Source organism: Arachis hypogaea, chromosome 3 (genome assembly GCF_003086295.3).
Source record: "Arachis hypogaea cultivar Tifrunner chromosome 3, arahy.Tifrunner.gnm2.J5K5, whole genome shotgun sequence".
Lineage (NCBI taxonomy): Eukaryota > Viridiplantae > Streptophyta > Magnoliopsida > Fabales > Fabaceae > Arachis > Arachis hypogaea.
The window spans coordinates 16,459,272-16,470,612 of NC_092038.1; the positions used below are offsets into that span (position 1 = coordinate 16,459,272).

Here is an 11,341-nt window from a genome sequence, read left to right on the forward strand (position 1 = left end):
GCAAGGGTTAGGAGTTAAAGATAGAAAAAATCTTAGTAGCAAAATAGCATCAATTTTAATTAATGATAAATTGTCATTTCTCTCATTTTCTACAATTAATTGTTCTACTACACGCATCGATTTAAGCTTGATAAAGTGCAAAAATCATTGTCCGATCTAGATGGTCGGCAATACAAAGTGACAAGGTCCAAATCGGTGTAAAAAATTATATAAGCGGATCGTGGTCCGATCTCATTAAGCTATTTGTACAAAAATGAGTTAGCAAAAGAAGCAAGCCTAAAACGAATCGTAAAAGTAACTTTATAAAACAAGACCGATCTATTAAGGTCGGATTCAAGCCTTGACATTAGGAAGGCAAAATCCTATCCGAACTTATAACAGTTTGAGCAAAATGTTATGAAAAGGACAAGATGTATGACCTCATAAAATAGCTCGAGCGTACAAGTTGTAAAAGAAAGTCTCAAATACCTTATATAACCAACACTCTTAACAAGAGGGTAGCATCCGCAAATGATAAAAAGTCTGTTAAGTGATATTTGAAAAAAAAAAAAAGCACAACATAAAAGCTACGACAACACTTATAAGCAAAAGCTAAGGCATTTCAAAAGGCCGCCCCTGAAAGGGTAAAAATTCCACAATAGGAGTATTCAGAAAGCAAGTACCCAAACTAAATTATTACAAAAATAAAATATTCAAAGACCCACAAACCAGGTTATCAAGTACAAAAGAGTTTTTTGAAATAAAGTTAAGTGAAAGGAGGATCTTGCTCTTCAGTAACTATAATGGTTGCTCCATCAGCTCGAGATAGAGAGGTCAGGAGAGTCTCATCTTAGGTAGGGAAAAAAGGAGATTCTTCATTGATTCAAGTTGGGAAACTCTAGAAAGCTTCTTCAACTCGGGCACTAGTAGTCTTCGGGTCTCCAGAAGGGGTGGCATTTTCTTCAAAAAAGATAATCCTCCCATCAACCATGAACTTGTCAGGATCAATGGGAGAATGGTCCACGTCTAGAGCAACTACCTAAAATTGGGCCTTCAAATTCCTGGCCATTTTGTCCATACCCTGAGCCATCGATTCTTCTAGGGCCCCGTACTATTTCTTTAACCTGGAAACCTCCTCTTTTAGGTTTAATTTCTCCCCAACGACGTGAGTATAACTCTCTTCAACCTTCTTCTTCAAATCCCCCGCCATGACACAAGATGCTTCGGACTATTTCACCCTCTCCCGAAGCTTCAAGACTTCTACTGAGAGAACTCCTTTTTCATCTTCCAGCTCCTTTTTGGCCAATAGCAAAGATGCCACCTCGGCTCAAAGATTGGTCGACTCCCATTGGGTAGCACCAATAGGAGTCTCTTCAAGTTCTTTGAGCAAATCTGAGCACACCTCAGCTGTCCGAATACCTTCTCGGGCCAGAACCTACAGGTGGTTTTTTATGGAGACATTATCCATGCTTATGAAACTATGAAGAATAATTTGCCCTTTACAAAAAGTCACAGCGTTGAATTCCTGGTCGTATAGACTACTAGATTCGAGCGAAAGGGCTTTGCGTTTCTTGGAACCCGACTCAGTAAAAGGAGGCACAAGAGGGGAGGGTCGAGGAGTGGACTCGGTAAAAGGAGGAGGGGGAGGATTAGGAATTATTTTACCCATCTGGGAAGAGCTCGTGTCTGATTTTGAAGGAGAAGAAGTGTCACCCGACTTGGCAGCTTCCTTAAGCTGGATAGCCTGGGCAACGACATTCTTCTTAGCCTGCCGAACTCTCTGCAGCGCGTCCGAGTTGCTGATCATCTTCACTACAAAGGATAAAAATAAGCAAAGAAACTCAAGTTATATAATCTAGATATAAATAGAAAAAATATTCAACAAAGGAAAGCTATCTACCTAGTTTGGTACGAACATAGCTTGGCTTTTCTATAAAAAAAAAATTGGTGTCAAGATTAGGGGCTCGGTCCCAACACTTATGAAAAAATTCCATTACACACTCCTCCACTTCCACTAAATCCTCAAGATTATATTTGATAATGTTGGGAACCTCCTCCTAGTATAGAGTAAACACGGGTTCATTTCTCTCATTCAAGAAAAAAGGTCGGGTACCTTCCAAAGATCAGACCTTGAAGACATGATTCTTAAAATCATGAAATGAATAGTCAAAAATAGAGAATACTTTCTTCTCCTAGATAGCCTGAAAAAAATCTAATATTATTTTTTAAAACTAAATGGTTTAGCAAGTTGGAAAAGATAAAAGAAAATCTTGAAAGACAAAGGAAGATCGAGCTCCTGACTAACTAGCTGATAAACTTTCATGAAACCCTAGGAGTTAAGGTGAAATTGAGAAGGGGTAACTTTACAAATACAAAGAATTTCTAACTCAAAATCAGAAATGAAAATACTCACCTCTAACCTAATGAAAAGACATTCATACATAAAAATGAAATGGCGCTCCGACTTTCAAGTCGGGAAAAGCAAATCCTATCCTCAAGTTCATGGGCCACTATCCTGTACTTCTCCTCATTCTCCCTCCCCCTACAAAACATCTCTATATACTTATTATCAACTACAAAGACAGCAGAGAGAATACTAACATCTACCCAATCTATGTCAGATGAAACTTTAGTAGACATGCTAATAATTATTGAGCGAGACAAATTACACCTACAAAATAAAAGAAATTTGTTACCACAAAAACTGACGAATTACAAATCGGGAACAACAACTCGTCATACAAAAAGAGGTCGGACCATCTTCAAGAATGAGACCTTCAACCTGCTTTATTATAATACAAAATGGCACCACTCAGAGTGAAAATGACACCATTTAGAGACAAGACAAAACTCCAGAAGTTCAGCAAACAAAGTCACAAATTCAGTAAATTCAGATTCCACCATATTCTAAAAATTTTTACAAATAGTAACGAAGGTTTACGATAACCAAGAGAATAAGCAAAAATGAGAAATGGTGGGAACTACTATGAACAAAAATTCACGTTTTCAGGAAAACAAGAAATAACAACATGAAGCTTCACCAAAGAACATCAACCAGTAACAGTAAAAAATAGATAAAGAAGAACAAAAGAAAAACCAATCTTAAAGAAGAGCAGAAAAAAGGAACGCGCACAACAGCAAAATAAATAGACGATTCCAAAAACGTTTCTCAACAGATAACCTAATTTTTTAATTCAAAGACACATAGATTTTAAATTGTTAACTTTTTAATTAAAAAATTTAAATCATTAATTTTTTTCAAATCGAATATTTCATTAACCATAAGAGTACAATGATATGAGTATGTAATATTATAGTTAAATTGTTACAATAATATATATATCTCGGTACTATGCCCAAAAATTGTTTATGATTATATCTCGGGTATATAGCACTCCATTTGTCATTTTTTAATTTTATGTATTATATTTTGGATATAGTTTATCCGAGATGTGCTTTTAACTATTTTTAAACACTGTGTACAGAATAAGAGGTGTTGTGCATATATAGATAAATATCCTATATGTTACAAATTTTCGTAAATATTATATTTAAATAATCTAAATAAAAAATTCCCTTTTGATTGGGTGAGATTTTTTTAAAAAAATTAAGAAAATAAAAATAATTTTATATTTAAATATTTATATAAAAAAATTTTATTTATCAATTATATTTAAATATAATAATATAAAAATAGTTATTTATTTATTTATTATGTAAAAAGGTATTTTTTAATAAAAAAGATTTTTTAAAAATATATAAATTGTAATTTTTTTAGAAAATAATTTCTATTTTTTTAATATTTTATTTTATTATTATTTTTTTAAATAAACTAAAATAATAAAAAAATCATTTTATTAAAAAAATATATTTTCTCAACAACTTAATGGGAGTGATACACAAGCTAATAATACCTTTGGAATAACTTGAACGAAGAAGGCCCACAGTGTCCAAAAACAGAATTCAATACAGAATAGAGAAAGAAGAAACATTCATCAAGTCACTAAATAGTCTCACGTCATCAAAAGGAGAGAGAGAGAGAGATAACGCCCATTTTCGAAGTTGTCTTCTATAGCTTATGACTCACCCCGTCACTCGCTCTCAACTCGCCCGAGTCACCCCACTCACTCACTTCCTTCGCCCCAAACTAAAACCCCACAATCTCCCCATAACAACAACAGTTTCTCTTTCTAGAACCTTCTCCTTCGCACAATTCTCCACCGCTGCTACCCGCCCTATCCACACCTTCCTCCGGCCGGCGATGGACGACGCGCAAACGCCGCCGTCCGCCGCACCGGTGGGCGAGGACTTCGTCCACATCGAGGATCTGAAGATGGAGAGTCTCTCCGACAGCATGGTTCGCATCGATGAGGCTTCCGGTGCTGGTGCTTCTGCCGCCGTCGATGATTTGACGGTTCCTGAGGCTCCGGCGGAAAGTTCCGATCGACGTCCGCCGGAGCTCCCGGAGGAGCTTTCCAGGAACGTGATGGTGCTGTCGTGCGAGTCCTCTGCCGAAGGCGGTGTGTGCGATGTCTACCTCGTCGGCACCGCGCATGTCTCCGAGGTAACCTCTCTTTTGAACCGGAACAGGTTTTGCGTTTCGCTGCATTGAACATTGTCACTGTCTTTGATCGGGAACGTGATATTAGGGTTCTGTTATGTACAATTTAATTTAATTGGAATTCAGTTGTTGATATTTTTCTGATTCTTAACGAAATGGTCCTTTCTTCTTTTCATTATCATTATATCACTAATTTTACGTGTTTTTTTTAGCTTGCTTAGCAAGCTTTTGATTATAAGCTGTTACGAATAAGAATGAGCTAATTTTTTATAATAGAAGAAATTTGCTACTAAGAAGGAAACAATAATACAAAGAGAACGAACCAGAAAGAAGACATCTATTTTGCAACTGAAAGAAGGTCATGTGTTTTGCATCAAGTAGAAGTGAAATACTTGTTCGAATTTCTACCATTAAAAATGTGATGCGAGAGTTATGCAATGCCCCAACTAAATACATCAAACAATGGCATAAACTACATACTGCCACAAAGTTTTGCTTTCTTTTTCCTAATCCAGGAAAGCTAGAAACAATATTCTAGGACACACCAAACGCTAACCGGATAAACCATTGCATGAAAATTCAGCCATAGAGCAAAGCAAAAATAAAGTTAAAATAACTAAATAAATAAGACGTGTAACGGTGTAAGTGATTCTAGACTAAGTTGAACTAATTATAGGTGTAATTCAGATGGGGAATAGACAGGTTATAGCTTAATATTCAAACTTAAATATACATTGTTGGTTGCAGGAATCAAGCAGAGAAGTTCAGGCAATTGTCAGTCTTCTGCGGCCAGAGGTGTTTCCCTTGAACTCGGTTTAAAAGTTTGTTGATACTTGATAGATGGGGTCATTCATCTGTTTAGCTGTCTGCTGTTTTGCCTTATATTTTTAACGTGGATACCATGTGTCTGGGCTTTCTTTGGCTGCAGGTTGTCTTCTTAGAATTGTGCTCAAGTCGTGTGGCAGTGCTTACCCTGCAAAATCTTAAGGTTTCTGCTTTATACCCTTCCTAGATGATTTTTGTATCACTTTCTTTGTGCAGACATTTTACTTCTGCCCCTTTGTATTTAAGAGCATAGACTTTACATTTATGGGAAATGATATTACTCTTAGTGGACATCAGAATGCTAACTTCTTGGAGTGAAGAGTTTGAAAGATTTCATATCAAATTGCTTAATATTTTTGTGTCTTACTAGTGTTAGACTGATGGTTGAACATCATTATTTTTGGGAGAATAAAATATTGGCCTTTTACCTTAATGATTTAAGTTTGGCTAACCTATGAGTAGTTTATTTTTACTTTCACGCAAAGGTGAGATCTATCATATTTTCTTTCAGCAATAGCCAATATGATGATAATTGAAAGTAAATTGTTGATCAGGGGCCTAGATATTATGTTATTATTAAACTATAGTGCCAACTAGTTTCCTTGATTTTATAATACTACTGATGTTTTATTCCATCATTTTTTTCAATAGTTTGGTTCTTATTTGGTTGTTCTGTCATTATGTTACTTCCTATTGAGTTATTTATTTGTTTATTTTATGTTTATTTATTTCCTGGATCTCCCTCTATCAGGTACCCACGATGGCAGAGATGGTTGCGTTGATAAGGAAAAAACATAATATGTTTGAAGTACTTTATGGCTGGTTCCTTGCCAAGGCATGTTTACTGTTTTTGACAAACATATTTATCTTCCCTTTGAGAATTGCTACACTGATCTTTGAGTCGTTCTTACTCAAGATTGTTGTATTTCTCATATTCCCTATTTTTTCTTCCCTGAACATTTCTACAGATTGCTAGCAAGCTCGAAGTCTTTCCTGGCTCTGAGTTTCGTGTAGCATATGAAGAAGCAATGAAGTATGGTGGCAGGGTGATCCTAGGCGACCGCCCAGTACAGGTTGGTTAAGCCTTTTGTTTTAATCTGTGCCGACCGTTGGGAGGAACTCTAGTCATGTAATTTCAAGTATAACTCTGCTAGAAAGATTGAAATAAATTATGTTGCATAAGTATAGTTTTCCATTCCTTTTCATATCCTGGTGTTCTTTCGGTTGAGGATAAATTCATGCAGTATAGCTGCCAGAAATGCTACTTGTAATATATAATGGTGTGGTGCGGAATGCTATATCTTCTTTCAATTGGAATTTCCTGTATTTTTCCCCCCTGGCATATGTGTATACTTCATACCAAAATGGTTTGTAGAGGATTAGGTTTGCATAAGTTTGAGTATATTTAAGGGTATGGAAATGTATGGTTTATGCACTGTCTTACAGCAGTAAAGCAGACAGGCTGTTACAGTGACTTGAGCTTTTGTGACTACCATGTCGCAAGATAGAATTCTTACTGTTGCATGAAGATGTAACATCTAAAATTCCATCCCACATTATTATTTTCAGCACTTGCTATTTCATTTAGTACTCATGTATTGTGTTCTCTGATTGAAACAGATTACAGTAAGGAGAACATGGAGTAAGATGCCACTTTGGCATAAGACAAAGTTTTTGTACTCTCTACTTTTCCAAGCAGTTTTTTTACCCAGCTCAGATGATCTCAATAAAATGGTAGATTGCATAATCCTGATTGACTAGCCATTATAAGTGTTAATTTATCATGTCAATGTTAAATTGTTGTCTATATCCTAACCTTTCCTTGCTTTCTTCAGTTGAAGCAAATGAATGATAGTGATGTGCTAACTTTAGTTATTCAAGAAATGAGTAAGCAATTTCCAACTTTGATGGAGACTCTTGTGCATGAACGAGATCAGTAAGCTCTTTTTAACTTGTTACTATTGAAATTTCCTTTATTAAGTCTGTTGCTTGTTGCCTTTTCCTTTGCACTTTAAAGAATGGTTCCTTCCATCAGCATTTGTCTCCACAGTTCTGTAATCCACAGCGGAGGGGGTTCTAGGAGGATATACAGGATATGGTTCTGATATTGACACTTTCCAAAAATGAATTGAAATACCAAGGAGGATTAAACTTCATACAAGTGTACCTATTTTGTTTCAAAGTGTAGGATGTGGAAGACCTTTCAATGGGTTGTCGTAGATAGAATGTAGTTATTTATTATGTTTTAAATTTTTAAATCATCTAACCAGATACACCTTTTGGCTAGCGCGCTATAGCATTATGGGTGTTCAATGAAATAGGTTCCTTATACATGGAATGAACAGTACGTCATAGCGCCCTAGAAAGCACAAACATGCTTACTTAGGCTTGGTTTGGTAAAGCTTTTTGAAGATGTGCTTGTACTTTTTAAAAGCTCAAGCTCCTCATTTTGTGTTTGGTAAATCAAAAAGATCATGTGCTTGTGCTCGCAGCTTTTAAAAGATCGGGGTACTTTTGAAAGCACCTAGGATAGAGCTTTTCAAAGTTGGCTTGTGCTTTTCAAAATTTAAAAGTCTAATATAACCTCATATGTTAACTAATTTTCAAATTTAATGTTTGCATTTATGTCTATCATAGTATTTTTAAATTTTAAAAGCTATTTTATCAAACACAATTGATGTTGCTTATGTTTATTAAAAGTTGTTTTTGATTTGATTTACCAAACATAAATGCTACAACTTTTAAAAAGCCATCTTTTAAAAGTTAACTTTTATAAGCTACTTTTAAAAAGTAAAAGCTTTACCAAACTAAGCCTTAGTGGTGTGATCACTCCTCTATCTAGGTACACTTCGTACTGCCCTAGAAGGCACAAACACTGTTCAACCTAATAAAAAAGCACAACCCTATAACCTACTTCACACCAACTACCTCTATCTTTTGGAAACTGTACCTTTTGTCAACTGAAGAGATAACAATTATGGAGACAGATCAAGTTAATCTAAGGATACTTTAGAAAGTAGTGAATATTCAGAATTTGTCATTCGATGAATATTTGAAGATAATAGATATTGTGTCTTAAGTCTTAACCCAACCTCAAAAAAAATTAAAAATAAAAATCCATGGCCACCCACCCAAATTTTGGTTATTTGTGTGTCCTTCAAGTTTAAAAATTTTGGTTTCTCCTAGTCTGTTGTAGGCTTGAAGCTATGTCAATGCCTATGTTTCATAGTTATAGGTTATTTAATGCGTAAATTTTCCTTCTTTTTTCTTGTGTACAAACAGCATCCTCTGCCTTCTAGCGGTGTTGCAGATCATTTTTTCACTCTTTAACCCATCTTTTGTATGCCCTTTATGTTTCTTCAGAACTAGAATACCCCTGTAACCCTCCTTCCTACATTCTCTTTGCACCATGTATTGATAAAAATCATGAAATCCATACCATGCATTTACTTTTGTAGATATTTTTATGGGCACAGCTTTACTTCACACGGGAGCATTGAGGTTGACTAACTACACTGGTTCTATCAATTGGCCATTTGGCCTCTTTGTCTAGAATGTCTATAAATTTTTTTCCCCCGATACATATAATTATGCATTAATATTTTGTCTATGATATTGACTACATATGACAATATATGTGACTATATAGATACATGTCCTCGACATTATTAAAAGTGGCTAGCGAGAATAGGTCAGTGGTTGCTGTTGTTGGGAAGGGGCATCTCCAAGGAATAAAGAAGCATTGGAAGCAACCTGTAATGGTTAGTGAGCATTTTTTTTTCCTATGTTGTGTAATTTTATATATGCTATAATTTTGCCCTTCAAAGGTGATATCTTTGTATCATTCTTGATATATTAGATTTTCTGACCATAAGTTTGCTTTTTTACTATTATTTTTCAGATGAGGGATCTAATGACAGTTCCATCCCCAAAACCAGCTATGTCTGCAATCAAAATCCTCACATCTGTGGGTGTTGCCGTGGCTGGGGTGGCCATCATATCGGGCATATATCTTTCATCCAAGAAATGATTCACTTGACAGATACAGAGATACTATCATCTACAAACTACAGGATATTAAGTATTAACTGAATCATGGGCTTAAACAAATGTTGCTATCCGCAGAAAAGTTGGGGCAAAGTCATTTAAATTTTTTCTTTTTTTACACATAATGAATCGCAATTTTACCTAAATCGCACATTTTATTTTATTTTTTTATAACTAAAGTAACTAGTTTGCGCTTATAAATGGCAAGATGCCGAGATTGAACATATATGCTTTCAACAGTGAACACATGCTAAACACCCGAGTTCCGTCATCCGAAACCCCATGATTGCAAGTTGCTCCTCACTGCAATCTTGTGTTCCTCACGCTGTCACGGGAAAGGATTCCTTAATAATTTATCCCTTTTTGGTTAATTTTCACTTCAAACATTCTCAATTCTCCCCCTCAACTCTGCCCCATCCAAACACCATTTCAGCAGGCAAAAATTTTAAAAGAGGATTACCCAAAATATTAAATCCATCCAACTCCACTCCTTTTTAGTTGCCGCCAACATTTGAAGGTAGTTTCAAAATTTTTTCATATGAAGTATGGATATTTTGTTAAATTGTCGTGTTGGTATATTAGACACATTCTGAATATGACACATACGCGTTTTTCATGTCCACACATGTCTTGTTCCAAAAAAAAACAAAGTTGACAGACACGGTGAGAATATAACATACATAGTACCCCTAACTTTTTCCCTTCCACCTTTTTTGTCTCCACACCCACTCAACCTCTCTTCGTCACTGTCAGTCTGTCGCCACCTTCCACCACCTTCGATCTCACCTCATACAGGTGATCGTCATCCTCGTCACACCCTTTCGGCCTCTCCACATCCACTCACTCTCAATCTCAGCATCTGCTCTTTGCTATCGTGGGTGTTTGTTGCTGCTCCCTGCTCGCTGCCGTGGGAGTTCATCGCCTCTCCGGTTGCCGTCTGCCTCCTCCATTTCAAACAAGAGAGAATTTTCCTTTTTCCATAATTCAAATTTTGGTTTTGTAATTGTATTTTGCTCTGTGTTTCTGAGCTTCTCTTTAATTCTGTTTTTACTCTGTGATTCTCTTGTCTCCTTATTGATTTATCATTCATCAATTGTTAAGTTAGACCTCTGCTATTGTGTGATCATCAATTCTAATACTTCATATTTGATTAGTGATTACATTATTCAGTAGTTGTTGTTTTGTACAAAAGATATTAGATTGTGCAAAAGTAACTTTTGTTCTTAATTATTGTAAGATTGTGAGAGATGAGTTCAGAGAATGTTCAAAACGATTCTAAAAAAAGTGTAGATAAATCCTTATGAAAATTTGCAATAAAGAAAGAAAAGGTTGAAAGTGATGAAAATCTTGAGTTTCAATGTAAATTTTGCAAGGTCTTATTTAGTGGTTCTTACACTAGAGTAAGAGTACATATATTGAAGATTTCAGGAAAAGAAATTAGATTTTGTGTAAAAGTTACATCAAAAAATCTTGAAGAACTTAAGAAACTTGATAGTGAAAGCACATTGTTGCATAAAAGTAAAAATTTTAAGTCAATTCCTCTTTCACCCTTATCTAAAAGAAAAAGAAGGATTACTGGACCTTTAGTGAATGCTTTTAATGTGAATGAAAGAGAGATTATTTACATATTGTTAGAATATTTTTTTCATCTGAATTACCTTTCCGTCTAGTAAAAAATCTTTATTTTGTCAAAATTTTTTCTTATGCTGTCAATAATTATATTGATGGTTATATTCCTTTTGGGTACAATAAATTGAGGACAACTTTACTTGAGAAAGAAAAGCAACATGTGAAAAAAATGTTAGAGCTTACCAAAAATTCATGGAGTGGAAAGGGAGTAAGCATTATAAATGATTAATGGAGTAATTCTTAAAGGATGCCTCTTCTTAAAAGTTGTAGATTGTTGAGATGAGATCAAGGACAAGGATT

The 11,341-nt window shown here is 35.3% G+C and overlaps 1 protein-coding gene across 1 annotated transcript; it reads left to right on the top strand.

Moving 5' to 3' along the window:
* Positions 1 to 3,891: 3,891 nt before the first annotated feature.
* On the top strand, positions 3,892 to 9,560 carry LOC112789667 (uncharacterized). The gene is made up of 9 exons (XM_025831659.3): positions 3,892 to 4,543; positions 5,288 to 5,335; positions 5,469 to 5,528; positions 6,117 to 6,200; positions 6,334 to 6,438; positions 6,986 to 7,099; positions 7,201 to 7,301; positions 9,015 to 9,126; positions 9,267 to 9,560. The coding sequence occupies exons 1-9, from the start codon at positions 4,058 to 4,060 to the stop codon at positions 9,393 to 9,395; spliced, it is 1,239 nt and encodes a 412-aa protein (XP_025687444.1). The 5' UTR covers positions 3,892 to 4,057; the 3' UTR covers positions 9,396 to 9,560.
* The last annotated feature ends 1,781 nt before the right edge of the window (positions 9,561 to 11,341 follow it).

Bases quoted from the DNA above. Each gene is read 5' to 3' on its own strand.
- LOC112789667 (XM_025831659.3), top strand. From the start codon at position 4,058: ATGACTCACCCCGTCACTCGCTCTCAACTCGCCCGAGTCACCCCACTC. The intron at 7,302-9,014 runs GTAAGCTCTTTT...GTGACTATATAG, and splicing joins CTTGTGCATGAACGAGATCA to ATACATGTCCTCGACATTAT. The intron at 9,127-9,266 runs GTTAGTGAGCAT...ATTATTTTTCAG, and splicing joins ATTGGAAGCAACCTGTAATG to ATGAGGGATCTAATGACAGT.